We start from the raw sequence: 18,965 nt of genomic DNA, 5'->3' as shown, positions 1-18,965 counted from the left end.
GAGGACGCAGAGGAAGTGGCCCCGGATGAGATGCCCACTGCAGGGAGCAGCCCCTACGGGGTGGGCAGCCCCCAGCCTCCTCCACGCGGTGGAGGACAGGTTGGTGGCCACGCCCCAGGTGCCACCCTGCCCATCGCTCCCTGAGGTTATGGCAGGTAACCCCCGGGAGAGCCGTCTCCATCCGCTCAGGCCGCTCTGATGGACCAGGCTGGGGGCTTCTAACAACACGTGTGTTTCTCACAGCCCTGGGGCTGGACAACCAGGATCCAGGCGCTGGTACTGACCGTGTCCTCTCCCTGTCCTCACGTTGGGGGGCGAGCAGGGGCCTCCCTGGGCCTCTGACCCCATTACAGGGCTCCACCCTCACGACCTCATCACCTCCAGGAGGCCCCACCTCCTAACACATCACCCTGGGGGGTAGGATTCGACAGGTGAATTTTGTAGGACACACTTTCTGTCCACAGCGGTGCCGCCCCCTCTGTGTAATGTGAGGTAGGAACGAGGGTTAGAAACGTAACACACAAAATAAATACACAGGTGAGGGGGGGCACCAGGGACGTAGTCTGTGAGGCTGTGAGGCTGGGCCTAAAGACCCCACTCAGGGGGCGGGTGGCAAATGGCAAAGCAGTGGCCAGAGAGCCGGGGCTCTGGCCAACCCTTATTTCTGGCTGAGAGCTTTCTTCAAAGGCATCTAGTCTGAACATCAAATTTGGATTCCGGGTTCAAGCACCCTCTTCATTAGAGTCTAATTTTCAGAGCCAGGTAATTATCGTCTAAATCTGCTAATTTTCATCCCTCAACAGAAACCAGTGTGCAGTGATTATAATAAGCCGGGGTGTTGGCCGAGGGGGAGTTTGTTCAGAAACACGTCCCCTCGGTGGTGGCATGGACGGGGGGCGGCAGGGTCTGCTCGGAATCAGGGGTGCAGCAGCTGGACAGCATGGAACCTGATGGCTTCTCAGTGGCGACTTGGAGGGAGCCCAAGGCCTCGAGCTGTCATGAGGCATTTCCCTCGTTGAAGTGACCCCCAGGCTCTGCGTGAGCCAGTGTCACTCAACCATACTCAGGTCCGCTCGCCCATGCGCAGTAAAGCCAATCTCCTGACACCTGGTTGTGATGAAGGAAAATGCAGCATTTATTGTTGGCGCCAAACATGGAGTCCAGGGCAGCTAGCGCTGAAAAAGCCCAAACTCCCCAATGGGTTTCAGGGGAGCATTTTTAAAGGCCCAGTTGGGTCGGGGGCGGGGTGGGGGGAGTCGCAAGGTATGTGATCAGCTCGTGCACAATTAATTCTCTGATTGGCCGACGGTGAGGTAACAGGGTGGGGTCACAGGGGTTCACATTAACAATCCTCAGACTCCAGGAGGCCTGGGGGCTACATGATCATGGTCATCAAGTACTTAACATCTTCCATTTGGTGGGGGTTTTAGCACCTATGAAACAACTCAGGAAGCGTGCATCAGATACTGTGAGTACTTCAGAGAGGAGCTACAGTAGAGGACGTGGGGGAGGGGTCCGTCCCGGGAAGAACCCAGAGGCCCTGCTCGGTTACACCAAGAGCAAAACAGGACCAGACACGGGAGACAAGTGTGCACACACGCAGCCTACACACACGTGCACACATAGACACAGACACACATGCACAGTAAGCGGGACCGAGGTTTGGGGGCTTGAGGGAAGACCACTTAGACACCGTCAAAGCACAAACCCCTTAAAGGAGGCCGGTCACTCGTCTCAAGCTGGGCTCAGCCGCCCAGGGCCCTCTCATGTTTGATTTCACCCTCACTTGAGTTTGATTCAGCAGCCGGCTCTTCTCTTTCAAGCTTTAATTACACGCTGCTGGTTTTTCAAGAAGTCAGACCCACAGGTCAGATTCGCTGATGAGCCTCTCTTCACGAGAAATAAAAGTAAAAGACACTGCCCCCACCCCCACCATGCTCCTTACCCTACTCTGCAGTGTGGCGGGAGGGGTGGGACACCACAGGTGGTGCCCAGTTACCTTTATAAAACCAGTCCCCACCTGGCCAGCTGGCTGCTGGCTACCTGTCCCTAGAACCAGAGTCTATAAAGAGATTAAAAAAAAGTCCCCAAATTCTGGGGTCAGATAGCCCAGTCAGCCACACAAATGACCCCTGCCCACCACTCCCACGACCTCCCCCTGCCTTCACAGGACTTGTTGTCAGTGCTTGGGGCAGGGGGTGGGGGGGGATTGTATTTTATTTAAGCAAGGTTTCCCTCCAAGGAGACAATGCAGTGGTGGGACAGATAAATTAAAAACACAACACTTTGTAAGGCAGTGTCTCAGCTAACCTCTGCTGTGTAACAAAAGAGCCCCAAACTTACTGGCTTAAAACACTAGCTATTTACTTGCTTGTGATCCATTGGATGGCAAGTTGAGCTGGCTCAGCCAGTCTCAGCAGGGGTTACTCACGTGGCTTCGGTTATCTTGTGGCTGCACTGGGCCTGGATGGGTCTGAGACAGCCTCATTCATCTGTCTGGAGGCTGGTGCTGGCTCTCACCTGGGCCTCTGTCCCAGGGTGAGAGGCAAATCAGGGTTTCTTCACATAGTGGCCGCCACATTCTGAGAGAGCCAGCAAGAGAGTGTGAGGCCTGGCTGGGAAGGCACAGGCCAACACAGCCGCTGCATTTCGCTGGTCAGAGCCAGCCCAGTCGAGGGATGGGCCACAGACCCTACATCTCTGTGAGGGGTGGCCAAGTCACATTGCAAGAGGTGGGCATCCAGGGTGGGAGCCACTCTCAGCCGTCCTAAGGGCCATCTGCCACGGGCCACAGGGTAGCAAGTTCATGGCACAGTCTGGTCCAGGAGAGCTTGTGAGGAGCTGCCTCACCATCTGGGATGACTAGGGGAGCCTAGGTGCCACCGCACGGCCCCTGGGGGGTCCTGGTGATTGTGAGGATGCGGGCAGGCACAGTACTGCCCCTGGGCAAGCATGCCACTTGGTGGTGTGGGGGCCGGTGGCGGCCAGTCCAGAGACACCTGGACATACGGGGCTAGAGCCGTGCCTGGGCCTCAGGGGAAAGCAGCCACAGTGATCGGCTGTCTCCCCACCCAAGGGGTGACCTTGAAGTTGTTTCTCCGATCATAGGAGTGCTCAGGCCCGGCGTCGCTGTGGGTTTTACCCTGTAGCTCTGCGTTGGTGAGAATCTGCGGTTAGTCCATGGGGATGACGACAGACTGACCAGAAGAGGCAGGGACCTCACAGCACTGACCGTTACGCAACCGACCACATCAGTGCCCTCAAGTGGCGGGCTTGCCTACCAGCTCAGCCCAGGCCCAGCCCAGTACAGGGACCAGGCCCATACAGGGAGGGAGGCCAAGGCCCGGGAGTGCCTCGAGTGGCCTCCCTGGCCGGGGAGGGGCCGGTGTTAATTGAAGGGGGGAGGGGCACAAGGTTGCCCTGAATGAGCCCCAGTAAGTGCACCTGGAACAGTTTCCAGAGGCTGCAGTTAGCGCCCAGGTCGATGGCGGGAGACATGGGCCAGCAACACCAGGAGCAGAGGACAGGGGACCCCAGCCTGTGGGGACTCGTGCACCCACCTCAAGGGCAAACCGATGCCCCGAGTTCCTGCCCCTCCCCCATGTCTCCCCATGTGTCTGCAGGTTGCAGGTACCCAGGCTTGGCTGGGAAGGCAGCTCCAAGATGCCCCCACGCTGCAGTTTTCCCTGCGATTCTACCGAGGGGGAAAAACCCCAATTCACGAACTCAGTGAGTCATTCTGGGGCAGGAGGGGCCCTGGCAGCTCAGGGCGCCTCCCGGAAGATGGACTTGTTGGAAGACTCGGGAAAGCATCTCTGCTCAGGGCACTTCCATGGGAAAGAGACTCAAATTGTTGGAGGAAAAACGTAAGAAGGAACCTCTGACCTGGGAGGTCAGCAGCAGCAAAGACACCTGCGCAGAAGGAGACGTGCTCTGCCCTGGAGCCTCCTGCACCGCCAAGTGCGCGGCTCCAGGGGCCCTGAGAGGCTGAGGGTGTAGGGGGACCTCCTCTCGGCATCACCCTCGCTGCCCCCATGTCCGCCCACCCCGGGGCCTGCCTCAGCCCCCCAATCCCTCCCAAACTTCCATGTGTCCATCCCCACAGGCACCGCCCTAACACAGATGCATCACCTCCCTCCTGGGCCTGGGCCCCTCCCTGGGCCCTCTGCCCCCAGGCCCTACCCACCCTGCCCGCAGAACTCTCCCGAAATGCAAACGCCGCTGCGCCCGCAGTCCCCTGCTTCGCCCCTGCCCCCTTCATCCCACCCCGTCTTCCATGACCAGGAGGAAATGGCCCACTGTCTGGGATCTGACGCCCCCCGGCCCCCCGGGCTCCCAAGAACTCACGTGCTCCCCTCCTTCTCAGGCCCATGGGTGTCCCTCATCCCTCAGGTCTCCGTATGGAGGTCCCTCCTCCAGAAAATGGCCCCTTCCCCCCCAGGCTGGGTCTCGTGCTCACCTCCATGCCATGTTTGTCCACCTGTCCTCCACGCTCACCTCAGTCTGTGTGCAGGGTGCCTCGCATACAGCAGGTGCTCAATAAGTGCTGTGACGTTTAGACAAGGTGGGCTTGGGTGCACGGTGCATTCAGAGGATGGAGGACGGAGCATGGAGCACAGGCTGGTGGGCCTGCGGTGGAGAGGGGAGGGGGCGGGGAGGCTGCGGGTAAACAGAAGGGAGGGTGCTGGAACATTCCAGAAGAGACGCAGAGCCTGTCCCTGTTCAAGTCCACGGCTCCTGGGCTGGGAGGAAGCCGGCTGCCCGGGGCCTGTCTCCAGGTAATCGCCTGAGTCACAGGAGGCCTGAGCGGCACAGCCTCGTTTCCTGAAATTGCATCACGAGGAGAAGAAGGGCTGATGAGCCTTGAGTGGAACATCAGGAAGGCCTCTTGGCGGTCCCTGCAAGCCGCTGGCCTGGCTCTCAAGAGAGGGAGGCTTCCCTGGGTGCCACTCAGCAGCCCCCCCGGCCCCTCCGCCCCCAGCCCTCAAGCTCAGACCGTCAACAGCGCTCCAGGCGCCCAGGGCCTGGGTCAGGCGGGGGTCCTTCCGCAGGGGTGCGGGGAGGGCAGGAACTGGGCTGGGGGCCAGCCTGGGCTGTCCTCAGTCCCCTGGCCTTCAAGGTGGACCAGCCACCCCCATCTTCATAGGCAGGAGACGGGCCCAGCGTGAGAAGGGGACGTGCCCAGGGGGTGTGGCAAGACCCCAGCCTGGGCTGCTCTAGAAACAGAAGTCACCCCACAGGCCCGCCTCTCACACGCGTGTGGAGAGCAGTGAGTCTCGTGTGCCCGGGGCCGTTCACACGACGCAAAGGCCAAGCCTGTTCGCTGTTACAGAGGGGCCCTGTGCAGCCGTGAAGGAGGACAGCGTAGTGGAACGCCATGTGGTCACGCAGCCACGTGGAGGCCTGTGGTCTCTCGGGGACGGAGGAAGAACGGTCTTTAACAGATACGGTCGTCGGGGGAACGAGCTTTGGAATGGCGCTGGGCAGCTGGCCGGCACCCACCGGCGTTCCCTCTTCCTTTACTGATTGACTTTTGTCCTGGAGAGGAGCACAGCCGGGCCCGCCGGCACTGGTGGGGACCAAATGGGGGTGGGGCACAGGACCCCACCATCATTTCTAAGGCGCCCCTGCTGCTAATCACAGCCATTCGGGGTGGAAGCCCCAGGAGGCCTGGCTGAAGGAGCAAAAGTGTCACTTCCCGGGGCTAAGCCCAGAGCACAAGGTCCCCTCCATGCCCAGGGGCTGGTCAGCTTGGGAAAAAAACTAGAGCCAAACGCTGGTCCAGTGGGGCCTGGGGGGACGTGGGTGGCCGCTCCCAGCCCCCCTCCCTCACACCGGCCGCTCGGCTCCGGGTCCACCGTAATCAGATTCCCCGCAAGCAGGGACGGAGCGCTAATTCTATTGAAAGGAGCCGAGACACTGGGTACAGGGCCAGATGTCCACGGGGAGCACAGTTACCACTCTGTCAGTGGATGGTAATTCAAAATTGGGAAGGAACAGGATATTTGCTGAGCTGCCCACACAATGACATGGCAAGAAAACACTGAAAATCGTGGGATTGGAGATTCAATCCCACAACTGAATCACAGAATTGGAGATTCAGCTGCCAGCGAACACGCAGTAGGGCCGCTTCCCCGCCCACCCCTAGAGGTGGAGGACAGGCCCCGGGCTGAGCCCAGGCTTCGTGCTGCGTCTGCAGCACCACTCCTTCCTAAGCGCTTTCTGAAATGCATGTGACACCAGCTTGGACCCGGTCCCAACAGCACGGCGGTGCCCGGTCCTGCAGGACTCACTCCCAGGCACGGCTGGGGGATTCGCACAGTTCCCCAGAAATCCACTCCCAATGTCCACCAGACCCCAGGGGCTCTTGATTAAGACCAGGGCCCCAAGTTTTCCTGGCATGGAGCAGAGAACGTTCTCCGATGGCTTGACTTCCTTCAAGGGTGCACGCAGAACAGTCGGTGTGGAACCGGCACCGCGTTTACTCCTGAATCAAGGTGGCCCTACGCGGCAGAAAGGCACACACAGAAGGCTTGGCAGCCCCCCACTGGGGCTCGTGTTTGGACCGGGAGCCACCCTGCAAGACAGAATTTGTCACAAGCAAGAAGATGGTCATCGTCGTAGTGTGAGGTGCCGGTGGGGGTGAGAGCTGGGGTGCACCTGCTGTGGGCCGTGGTTTCATGGTAGGTGACCAGGTGACCACTAAGGTGCTTCCCTGCCCACATTCCATGAGACACGGGGGCGGGGCCGGGCCCAGGGTCAGACTTCCACCCCCTGCCCTGCGCCTGTCCTTGTCAAGGATTTTTACAGCCCCGTTGGTTGCTAATTAGCAGATGTCCCACTGATTTGAATGTTCTCACGGGCTTTTTAGCCAACAGATATCTGAAAACACGGCAAACAGGACTTCAGTCTACAGATGGTCTCGATGCAGTTTTGAGCTGGGATGGCATGGCCGGAACGCGACTCACCACCCCAGCTTCCACACCCAGGGTGATTAACGAGCCCCCCACCAACGCACAGCCAAGGCCAGGCCCCCAGCACCTGCCCTGTGTGCTGCTGAGGGCAGGGTCCCATCCTGTCTCTCCTCGAGGACGGCGACCCTGGTACAGGTGGAGGGACAGGCGTAGTGGGAAGGCCATTTCCCTAATCTGATTGAGGGTCTCCCGGCAGCCCGGCTGGTGCCAGCGCTGCAGCACAGCCGGGACCAGACAGGATGCGGCTGCAGGGCGGAGGGGTCCTCTGTGGCTCCAGCACTCCAGGAGGGTAAAGACTCCCACATACAGGGCTGCTGGCTGCACGGGCAGCGGGGACTTGGTGGGGGCCTCTTGCAGAGGTTACAGGCTGCTCGCCTGCCCTTCATCAGCGGACGGGAAGGGTCTGGGGACACGGTGGGGTGTCCCTGTGGATCCCCGCCCGCAGCTGGCTCGGGGCTCCCACTCCCCAGTCCCTCCCCACCCAGGCTTCCCAACCACAGTTCCTCCCAGCCCAGCGCTCCTGCCCACCGGGGCAGCCCCTCCACAGTGATGGGCACTGTCCATGGTCCTGAACCCTAAGGCTCCCTGGGGTGTGAGCATTCTCTCCAAGTCGCTGGTGACTCTGGTCAGTCCTCTCCCAGAAACTCCAAACCTGAAGAGGCGCACGGGGGCCAGCGTGGAGCAGAAGGGAGATCAAAGAAAGGAGAGAGTAATGGACAGAGGTTCAGTCCTCAGAGATCACCGCGGAGTCGTGGCCTTTGGACTAGAAGTTGTTCTCAAATTTTTGCAGTTACCCAAAGTGTCCCCTCTGGGAAGCTGGGGGTGGGGCATGCATCCACCGAAGTGAGGTCCCCCGACACTTGTCCCCGACCAGGGGGTTCTCCGTTCTCCTGCTCTCTGCTCTCTGCGTGTCACAGGCCCCAGGACACGGAAGCGAGCACTGGGCTGTGCGTCAGACTGTGTCTGGGCTTTTTCTTCTATAAAGTGAGAGCACCAATAGCTTCTATGTGCATATTCCACAAGGCGACACATGCAAGTCACTGAACATGCGTCTGGCTTGTGGAAAGCACTCTGTTAAGAGTTAGCTAAAGGGGGGCTTCCCTGGTGGCGCAGTGGTTAAGAATCTGCCTGCCAATGCAGGGGACACGGGTTCGAGCCCTGGTCCGGGAAGATCCCACGTGCCGCGGAGCAGCTAAGCCCGTGAGCCACAAATACTGAGCCTGCCAGCCACAACTACTGAGCCCGTGTGCCACAACTACTGAGCCTGCGCTCTAGAGCCCACGAGCCACAACTACTGAGCCCACGTGCCACAACTACTGAAGCCTGCGCACCTAGAGCCCGTGCTCCGCAACAAGAGAAGCCACTGCAATGAGAAACCTGCAGACTGCAACTAGAGAAAGCCCGTGAGCCCGGAGCCCCCCAGCTCCCTGCCCGTTCCCTGAGTCGGCCTGGGTCAGCCTCTGTTGGGCTTCTCTCCAGGGAGCCATCCTGGGCGTAGAGACAGCTCCTTACTTTACGGAGGCACCAGCTGCTCTCTGCTTGCTCTTTTCACTAAACCGTGACCTTGGCCCTCCCTGTCGGTCATTCTCAGCGTCAACAGCACCCCGTGGTGTGGATGCGCCATAACTTATCAACCAGTCCGAGTGGGTGGGCATTGAAGTTGTTCTGGGTTTTTGCTTTTCGAGCAAGGCTACGCTGAGTGACAGTGACAAACAGGGACTCTGGAGTGACTTGAATCATTGTTCTGCCCTTGGTGGTGGCCGAGAGGGAGGGGGCTTTCAGCATTTGCTGGGTGAGAAGGTTAGGAGGAGGTGGTCCCTAAAGCCTGGGCCTGGCTGGACTGGTCATCTGCTGGGGGTGGCCCCTGCCAGGCCAGCGAGGCCATCTACATTGGAGGGTTTGACAGGAAGCCCCTTCTCTCCGCCTCTCCCCTCAGAAGCTGTTGTACAAGCTGCTGAGTTTTGCAAACACCCTGAGCGATATTTATATTTATTTATTTATTTATTTATTTTTGGCTGCGTTGGGTCTTTGTTGCTGCACTTGGGCTTTTCTCTAGTTGTGGTGAGTGGGGGGTCTACTCTTCGTTGCGGTGCACGGGCTTCTCAGTGCGGTGGCTTCTCTTGTTGCGGAGCACGGGCTCTAGGCATGCGGGCTTCAGCAGCTGTGGCACGTGGGCTCAGTAGTTGTGGCTCGTGGGCTCTAGAGCGCAGGCTCAGTACTTGTGGCACATGTGCTTAGTTGCTCCTCAGCATGTGGGATCTTCCCGGACCAGGGCTCGAACCCGTGTCCCCTGCATTGGCAGGTGGATTCTTAACCACTGTGCCACCAGGGAAGCCCCTGAGCGGTATTTTGCACCTTCCCACTCACCGCAGGCTGGTGTTGAGCCATGAAGCTCGGGAGTCCAGGGGCTGTCTCTTTACCTAAACACAGTGGGATCAATCAGAGAGAAACAGGCCGGTACAAGACAAGCTGTTGCCCCTCAGAGGAAGGGTAGACGGAACGACAGCCCTGAAGGAGGAGGCCGAGGCGTGAGGACCCCCTGACTGCGGGCCTGGCTATGTGCATCCCACTGGCGCCCCGCTGCTGTTTGCAGCAGGTCGGGGGCAGCCCTTCCTCCCAGACAGACCTCTGTCCTGTTCCACTTTCTTTTTATTGCTTAACCATTTCACTCCCTGTCCCTCACAAAATTACAGATGCTGGAGAGCAGAGACGAGGCCCTCCAGGGTGCTCTCCTTTCACCTGTGAGGGCCCGTTCTTAGGCAGGTCTCCCACACAAGGTGGAAGAACAGAACCAATGGCCACAAAAGCAGTTTCCTGCTCAGCAGGCCCCCCACAAAGGTGGGGTCTCTCTTCTGAACAGCAGGCCTGGGGCTGGTTCTCATAGGACAAACGTGATTGGTGGAGAGGTGAACACGCGGCCTGCGTGTGTCCAGTGGGGGCTCACCCGAGCCTTTGGGAATGTGCCCACTGGCCAGGAATGGAGCGGGGTGGGTGTTTCCAGGGAAGCGGACGGAGGTCCTGGGAAGGGGCAGTGGAAGCAGCGGGCCCTGAGCGTCCAGCCCGCAGCCCTGCAGCCCGTCCCCCACCTCCTCCCACTGGTTCAGCCACTGCCTTTACCACACGCCACGTCTGCCTCATCGGGAACTGCCCCTGGCCTCTCTCCTGCTCCCCTGATTTATTCCCGCCAAACTATTCTCATACAATGTGTTTTTAGCGCCCTCCCATAGTGGGTGAGGCCTCCGGTCCCCTACTGACGTGTCATCTTCCTTTCCAGAACTTTCCTGGCTACTCTCAGATTATCTTTTTTTTCCATTTGAATTTTAGAGTCAGGCTGTCTATCCCCAAGTGGTCTGACATTTTATTGGGACAAATGCATAGACAAGGCGCATCCCTCCACGTCCGCATGTCTCTGTCTGGAAGGGCCCTGGTTGCCCCTCCTTCCCCTCTGTCCTTCCTGTGGCTACACTTGCAGTGGTTCCTGGACATCTTGCACAGGGCTTAGCAGACTCCCTTCTCTTTGCTTGTTGCCGGGGGTGGGCTGCTCCCCTGTTCCCAGAAGTTGGGGGTGGAGTGCAGGAAAGGGGTACAGGCTGAGCTCCCATCCGTGCTGTGAGCCTCGGCAAGAGAAGGCAGACCCCGGGAGTCAGGCGTTGCCCTGGTACCCCACAATCCGGGTTCAGTCTCAGTCTCCAGGCTGGAGGGGCAGGGGAGGCCGAGAGAAGACTCACCCCTCCGGAAGCCCACGCCGGCCCGAGCCTCGTCCCCAGGCCTCTCTTGGGGGCGCCTGCAGTGCCGGGGCCCCTCTCCCCACTCCAGAACCTCAGGATCAGGGCCTGGACTTCTCCCAGCTGGGGGATCCGCTGGGGGCCTGGGCCCTGGTCCACCGCTCACGGCCCCCAGAGGTGGCTGCTTTTGCTGTCTGTGCTCATCGAAGTATGGTATTTCAAATGTTTTGACATTTAAAATCTGTGTTGAATACATTTGTTTTGTTTAAATTATGCCCGGCTGTGGTGACTCACAGGAATTGGTTTGTCTCCTGGGCCCAGGCCCAGCATCCCCGTGCACCCCAGCCCAGCCCCCGGCCCAGAGCTGCCCGTCGGCCGCACCAGCCCCTCATCGTCCTGCGGGAGGGCCTCCAGACCCCCACTTGAGCTCAGTGGACGCAGGAGAGAAGGGTGCCCGGGGGAGGCCACTCCCAAGCACCCAGTGGGTGACTAGTGATGGGCGCAGGGCTGGCAAGTGTGGAAAGGCCGCCTGCCGAGGGCCCACGCGGCCCCTGTCCGACATGTTTGTCCTCTAGTTTAGGGGAGTCTTTTTCAAAAGGAGCCAGAGGTGACCTCAGCCACCATCTCCTGGATGCCTAGAGTTCTCCCAAGCGGGACCCGGAGCATCGTGGGGTGGGCAGAACCTGCGGAGGCGTCGGCCAATGCCCTGAAAAGAGGGGCGTGTGAGCTGCCCTGCTCGGGACAGACGCCAGGAGGCGAACCCATCGACGTTCTAGAGCCTCCAGCACCTCTTGGCTTCCTGCTGGCCTCGGCCGCATTCGCAGGACAGAGCTGGACGGTCCTCCCGCTGCTGAGACAGTCCTTGTCTACCATCGAGGAGGCCTCCATGCGGGACCCTCGGCTCTGCTCTCAGGGCTGTGGGCAAATCCGAGTGAGGAGACGGAGGGGGCAGCCCGGAGCCCGGGGCACCCCCGTGCAGACCCCGGGAACCAGGTGGGGCCAGTGCAGGTGTCTCTCCAGGTGCAGCCGTTTGCTCTTGGACTCTGAAGTCCATGTGAGCATTAGGGGCGGCGGCGGTTGGGTGGGGGGGATGGAGAAGAGGCACCGCCCCCTCACCAGGGCTCGCGCGCTCACACTTAGAGGCTCGGGCGTCGGAACATGACGTCAGGACCCGCGTGCTCAAAAGACAGCGCCAAACGCGGTTTTACACCAGAGGCTGTTAGTCCGGGGCCCTGGGAGGTGATGCCGGATTCAGGACCAGCTCGGTGGGAGGCCTGTTCCCCATCGCTGGTCAGGGCCACACGCGTCCACTGGCGGGTTCGCGTCCCTGTCAGGAACGGCGGTGGCAGCTCAGGGGGGCCACAGCCGCTCGGGCTGAGCAGGTGCCCGTGAAGGTGGGTCTCAGCCTGGTGTTGCCGAGGGGCCGGGCTCCAGCTCAAGTCCAGGTCCAGCCACTTCTGAGCTGGTGACTTTGGCAAGCCCCTCGGCACCTGGAGACTCGGTTTCCCCAGAGGCAGAGAAACGTGGAAGGTGGAGGTGCCGACGAGAAGCGCTTTCCAACGCGCTGAGAGGCAGTGGGGCGGGGGGCGGGTCTCCCCTTCGTGTCCTAACGTGAACGGCCCGTGTGCAGGACGAGGGACGCTGGGTGAGCCCTCCTGGAGAGGAGTCAGGAGGGACCGCTTCCTTGTCCAGGCCTGGGGACGCAGAGCCGCGGCCCCTCACCGCAGCCGGGATGCCCCAGGGTTTTCCTCCACACTGTGTACAGGCTGGGGGCTCCCCAAGCTGACGGAGCGTCTGCAAACCTCCCCCGAGCCAGGGGTGTGGGACCGGGCGGAGAGTCGGTCTGGGAATGGACAGACAGAGCACCGCCCACGCTCCAACCCCTAAACCTGGGCCAGTGGGCGGGGCGGGAACCAGGGCGTGTCCCCTGCCCCGGTCTCACGGACCGCCCCTCTCCATCTCTCGCAGATCAACACCTTCATGTCTTTCGTGTTCCCCATGGTGGTCATCTCCGTCCTGAACACCGTCATTGCCAACAAGCTGACCGTGATGGTCCGCCAGGCGGCCGAGCAGGGCCAGGTGTGCACAGTTGGGGACCAGCATAGCTCGTTCAGCATGTCCATCGAGCCCGGCCGGGTCCAGGCCCTGCGCCACGGCGTCCGGGTCTTACGTACGTAACCGCTGGGCCCTGCGAGGGGCGGGCGGCGGGCGGCCACCAGGGGCCAGCAGAGCAGCGAGCTGGGTACCACAAACAGAAGGTTTAGAGACCCGGGGAACGGAGCGCGTCCAGGCCGAGGCTCGCAGTGCCGGCTCCCCCTGGGGTCGGCGCTTCTCTTCACTCCCTCACTCATCCATCCATCCATCCACTGATTCAGCAAGCCTCCTGGCACCAGCTCTAAGTTGGACACTTTGCTCACAAAGCCAGGGCCGCAGAGTTGGGGTCCCCGTGCGTGCTGGGCAGTCGGGTGCCAGCTGGAGAGGCCGGAGGTGCAGTCCCTCTGCACAGATTCTAGTAGGGGATCCTGAAGGCCTGAAGGATCCTGTGGGGTGGACCCTACGTTTCTGTGGGTTGTGAGGGTCCATCCTCCCTCTGTGTGTCCCCGGGCCTGGCCTGGGCCTGAAGGTGCATCATGAGGAGGGGTCCTCAAAACAACCTGCCCCCTCCCTGCTCTCCTGAGGCAGCCCCGGCCCCCCCTGGTCCCCCAGAGCACCTACCCTGTGCTTCCCACCACCCCAGCATCCACCCTCCATCTCTCCCCTGCCCCGGGCTGCCTGCCCCTCACCTTCTGCAGCCACTGGTCTTGGAAAAGGTCCCCGCAGCTCTGTCCAAAAGGAATGTGACGCAGGCCCCACATGGGATGTTAAATGGTCCAGTAACCACTTTTTTAAACAGTCAAAAGAAACAGGTAAAATTCATTTGGATCATTTATTACTCCAGTATTTCCAAAATAGTATCATGTCCGCATCCGTCCGCATCATGTGATTGACGGGAGAGTGACTCGGGTGTGCTCCGCACTTGGGCCTGCTCGGCTCCCCACAGCCGCGGGTCAAGTGACCGACAGGCAGTGTCCAGTGGGCAGGGCCGCAGCATTTGCTTCTGCTGTGTGCGGGCAGGCTTTCTGGAACAGCCCGGTGCCACCAACCCCTGCTGCCAGGAGGCAGCGCCTTCGTTGGGACCTCCCCGGCCCAGGGTCTCCACAAGCCCCCCAGGGTGGGTCTCCTAGGCCCATGGGGTCAGGGCAGCAGCCCTGGAGCGGGGACCCCAAACCCAGGACCTCCCACAGATTCCCGCATGTCCCCAAGAAGATGACGCACATCTCGGGGACCACCCTTCTCTCTGCCCCGGGACAGCACATTTGGCCCTAAGTTTTCGCAAGTGGTTGGGTGCTTTCTTTTTCGTTGTGGTAAAACATACAGAGCATAAAATTTACCATCTTGACCATTTCTAAGTGCACAGTTGAGCAGCAGTGTAGACGCCCATGTTGCTGTGCGGCTATCACCACCAACCCTCCCACCTTGTAAAACTGAAACTCTTCCCATTAAACACCAAGTCCCCACCCCCTCCCCCAGCCCCTGACAACCACTTTCTACTTTCTGTCTCTGTGGATTTGACTCCTCCAGGGACCTCCTTTAGGTGGAATCATACAGTATTTGGGTTTTTTGTGACTGGTTTATTCATATGGTGTAATGTCTTCAAGGTTCATCTATGTTGTAGCCTGTGTCAGAATGTCCTTCCTTTCTAGGGCTGAATAATATTCTGTTGTACGGATGGACCACATTTTGTTTATCCGTCATCCATTGATTTCAGCTACTCTGAATAGTGGTGCTGCTATGAGCTACTGGTATCTGTTTGAGCTCCTGCTTCCAATTCTTTGGGGGCATATACCCAGGAGTAGAATTTTAATTTATTGAATTAAAAAATATTTTTAAACAGCCAAACTGTTTTCTAAAGTGGCTGCACCATTTTACATTCCCACCAACAGTGTACAAATGTTCCAGTTTCTCCATATCCTCCCCCAAATTACTCTTTTCTGTTGTTTTTCTTTTATAGTAGCTATCCTATTGGGTATGAGGTGGTATCCTATTGTAGTTTTGATGTGCATTTCCCTAGTGATCAGTGATGTTAAGCATCTTTTCATGTACTTATTGGCCATTTGTATCTCTTCTTCGGAGAAATGTCTATTCAAGTCCTCTGCATGCTTTTGTATTGGGTTGTTTGATTTTTGTTGTTGAGTTTTCTATATACCCAGGATATTAATCCCTTAACAGATATGTGATGCAAATATGTTCTCCCATTCTGTAGGTTGCCTTTTCACTCTGTCAATTGTGACCTTTAATACACAGTTATTTATTTTTATATAGTCCAAATTATTTATTTTTTCCTTTGTTGTCTTTTCAAATTCAATGTTGTGAAATTTTTGTCCTATATTTTCTTCTAAGAATTTTATACCTTAGCTTTTATGTTTAGATCTTTGATCCATTTTGAGTTAATTTTTGCAGATGTTGTGAGGTAAGGGGACAGCTTCATTCTTTTGCATGTGGGGATCCAGTTTTCCCAGAACATTTGTTGAAAAAACAGCCCTTTTCCCTTTGATCTTGGTGCCCTGTAGAAAGTCATTTGACCATATATGGGAGGGCTTATTTCTGGGTCCTCTGTTCTAGTCCATGGGTCTATACATCTGTCCTCATGCCGATACCACTCTGTTTGGATGACTGTAGCTTTGTGGTAGGTTTTGAAGTCAGGAAGGGTGAGTCCTCCAGCTTTGGTCTTCTTTCTCGAGATTGTCTTGGCTGTCCAGCATCCCTTGAGATTCCCAATGAATTCTTCTATTTCTGCAAAAAATGTCATCAGGATTTCCACAGAAATTCCACTGAATCTCTAGATCACTTTGGGCAGCACTGTCATCTTAACACTATTAGCTGTTTCAGTCCACGAACACAGGACATCTCCCTCCACCCCCCTGAGGCCCGTATCCCTCCATGTCTCAGGTGCCGTGGTCATTGCCTTCGTGGTCTGCTGGCTGCCCTACCATGTGCGACGCCTCATGTTCTGCTACATTTCGGACGAGCAGTGGACCCCGTGAGTACGGGAGGCTGGGGCCGAGAGGGTGAGGCTTGGGCTGGGGGCATGCTCCCCAAAACAGTTGGGTGTAGGGGTTGGGGGCACTGAGAGGGGCAGCTCAGGGCGGGCGGGGGGGGTCAGCGTCCCCCAAAAGGCCCTCAGGTGTGGCTGTGATAGGGCAGGGAAGGCAGAGGCCATAGAGGGACAGACACCCTGGAAGCCGCTTCATAAAAGGAAAGCAAGTCCTAAGACAGTCAGTACAAGACAGTTTTGGGGGCGTCTGGAGAGCGACAGGAAGGGCTGGCGCTGCCGGCTGTGGGAGGAGCGATGGTGACCGTCGGGGCCCCCAGACCACCCCCAGCCTGGAGGAGTTGCCAGGAGGACCCCTGGGACTCCGAGAGCATCACACCCGCACTGTGACGTATGGACGCCGGCCTGGCCAGCTGGCCTCCCTGTGAAGGTAGCCTCAGCCCCGCTGCGTGAGCTCCTCTGCATAGCAGGGCTGCCAGGTCCCAGGGTTGTGGGCTCTTCCAAGTGACGGGGAGCCACTAGGGAGGGCAAATCTAGAAAGGATAAGGAGAAGGTACAGGGTGTGGAACACAACCCAAAGTAAAGGGTTTCTGAAACTCAGGGCTGCCTGGTGGTGAAGTGAGCTGCCAGATGAGGGAGTGAGATCCCTGTGCACGGAGGCAAGCAAGTCGAGGTGAGGTGCACAGCTGTCTGGGAGGTGCGGAGGGGGTTCCTGGCCTGGCTGTTCCATTGAGGCCAGGCCCCAGCCACGTCCTGCGGCCCTGGCGGGGGCTGGGATTCTGCACAAGGAAGGGCAGGCCACCTGGGCTGCAGGGAGAGGTGGAGACTGCGGCCAAGGGGGACTGCACAGCTGGCCTCGGGAGGGCGGCCGCAGCTCAGCTTGGCAGTTCAGCTGACCAGTGCCAGGCGGGAGTGTGCTCAGAACTTCCAACCTCTCAAGAGAAACCAGAGCCCTGGAATTTATTATGAAATATCTCCACTTCAAAAGATGTCCAAATAGTCTGTAATGACTGTCCCAGGCCCCCGCGTCAGCCACGGGCTGCCCCGTGCGGCCTGTGTCTGGCCCGCCAGCCTGAGCGTCCTCTCCCACCCCAGGTTCCTGTATGACTTCTACCACTACTTCTACATGCTGACCAACGCCCTCTTCTACGTCAGCTCCACCATCAACCCCATCCTGTACAACCTCGTCTCCGCCAACTTCCGCCAGACCTTCCTGGCCACGCTGGCCTGCCTCTGTCCCCTGTGGGGCCACAGGAGGGGGAGGCCGGCCTTCTCGAGGAAGGCCAGCAGCGTGTCCGGCAGCCACACCTTCTCCAGCAATGTCACCCGGGAGACGCTGTACTAGGCCCGGGCGGGGCCAGGCGGGGGGCCAGGAGGGGTCATGGAGGGGCTGCCACTGGGCCTCCACCCCTGTCCACCCAGCGCCTGGGAGCTGGACGGGGGTCGGCCCTGGGCCCGCTCCGTGGCATCCGAGGCCCAGGACCCAGCACCCACACCCAGAGGCTCCATTTCTTTTTGGCTTCTCCTCTCTCACCCTCCCCACCGCCCTCCTCCTCTTTGAAAGCCAGAAAGAGAGACTGATCCTCTCCCAGATCCAAAAAGGGCCTTTAATGAGGAGAAATTAGTGTTGGGTGAAAGGTGGTCTTTTTTGTTCTCAGACTAATCGATGTTGAGGGAGAAAGAAATGAAGGGAGTAGGTTGGGGCCAGAGGGTGGTGACCCCGAGAGCTGGCGCTGGGAGGACCCTGGCTGGCAGGACCACCGCTGTCCTGGCACCGCTGAGAGGGCCTCCGGGCAGCTCAGGACCGGGTCAGCCCCTTGTGCAGCAGGCATCCGACCCACCACCTTTCTAAGGGCGAATCCCAGGAAGCTTTGATGTCACAAGAGGTCAATGAACGGATCAGCCTGGCATCGCCCAGCCTTGGCACCCCCCCCCCCCGCCTGTCCTCCCCAGGCCAAGGTGGCAAAGCTCTGCAGGGACACCACAGGGCAGCTCAGCCTCGCAGTTCTCCATCCTGGCTCTGCGGACACGAGGCCAGGTCAGTGGGGTCCCAGGATAGGGATGTCCTCACACGCTCTCACTCCCGCTGTCCAGCTGAGCTCCTACAGCCCAGCTCCGAGCTGCTTCAGGGTGGACACCCCAAGGCAGAGGGGAGTCGGCCAGGTCTCCGAAAGAGGGCAGCCCTGGGGTCTGGGCCACAGGTGAGGAGGAGGAGCCGTGGGTACAGGCAGCCCACTGGCCGGCAGCCAGGCGGAGGCCCAGACTTGTTTGTCACGGCCAGCAGGCAGGCCTGGCCCCAGCTCGGGCGCCCAGAAAGGCAGGCGCCTCCTTGGACTCTGAGATCCGGTCTCCAGACAGGATGGCCCGGCCCCAGGAAGGTGCCCTGAGCCAGGGGAAGGCGGGTCCCAGGGGAGCTGCCCTGGACCAGCCGGGACCATGAGTGGCCAGGGGCCCAGAAGTGAAGCACAGGCCTTTTAAAGCAGGTCCTCCCTGGGCCTGGGAGCACATCTGCCCAGAAGGGAGACAATCATACAGACAGACAGACAGACAGGCAGACCGCCTGCCTGGGCGGCACTGACTCAGGATCAGGAGACCTGCTCCTGGTCTGGAGTTAGCCGGGGTCTCCGAGGTCTCCCCATCCTCACAAACGACGAGTTGGATACTACGATATCCACGACCACTTCAGATCTGGGCTCTGCTATGAATCGGGGTATTATATACTTGAGCCCTACAAAATCCTCCCCCAAGCTGTTCACCAAGAACAGGCCTGGGGGCAGGCCCACAGCTAGTCCCCAGGCCAGGCAGCCCTCCCGTGACCCAGTGGCCACCGGTGCAGGGGACGAGGCCAGCCCGGAGCTCCCACACGGGCATCTGCTCTGGACAGGGGGCACGGGAGTCCAGCAGATGGGCCCGAGGTCAGCACAGCCCCCAGCCCTGCTCAGCGAGTGGGCATCAGAGTTCAGCAAAGACTGAGTCTGGGCTCAGGCGTCGGCTTCAGGACGAGGACCTGGACTCTTTGTGACACGTCCTCAGACCCTCCCTGGCCTCCCTGGGCCCCAGACACACCACGATTCCCCCGAGCCCCGGGTTCCCCATCTGAGAAGTGGGCGTGGTCATCCCACCCCCTCGGCCAGGGCTGGATGTGATGGCCCTGGAGGACCCAGCCCAGAGCGG

At 59.3% G+C, this 18,965-nt stretch overlaps 1 protein-coding gene across 1 annotated transcript in view; it reads left to right on the top strand.

Moving 5' to 3' along the window:
- Positions 1-17,136, top strand: part of NTSR1 (neurotensin receptor 1) — a 45,227-nt gene extending 28,091 nt beyond the window's left edge. Inside the window, exons 2-4 of the mRNA XM_061209711.1 lie at positions 12,668-12,869; positions 15,689-15,779; positions 16,887-17,136. Coding sequence (XP_061065694.1) covers positions 12,668-12,869; positions 15,689-15,779; positions 16,887-17,136 — 543 coding nt within the window. The remainder of the gene's footprint in view (positions 1-12,667; positions 12,870-15,688; positions 15,780-16,886) is intronic.
- The last annotated feature ends 1,829 nt before the right edge of the window (positions 17,137-18,965 follow it).

This window comes from Eubalaena glacialis, chromosome 13 (assembly GCF_028564815.1).
Source record: "Eubalaena glacialis isolate mEubGla1 chromosome 13, mEubGla1.1.hap2.+ XY, whole genome shotgun sequence".
NCBI classification, from domain to species: domain Eukaryota; kingdom Metazoa; phylum Chordata; class Mammalia; order Artiodactyla; family Balaenidae; genus Eubalaena; species Eubalaena glacialis.
The sequence above is the reverse complement of the archived record's forward strand: the minus strand, read 5'-3'. Positions and strand labels throughout refer to the sequence as shown.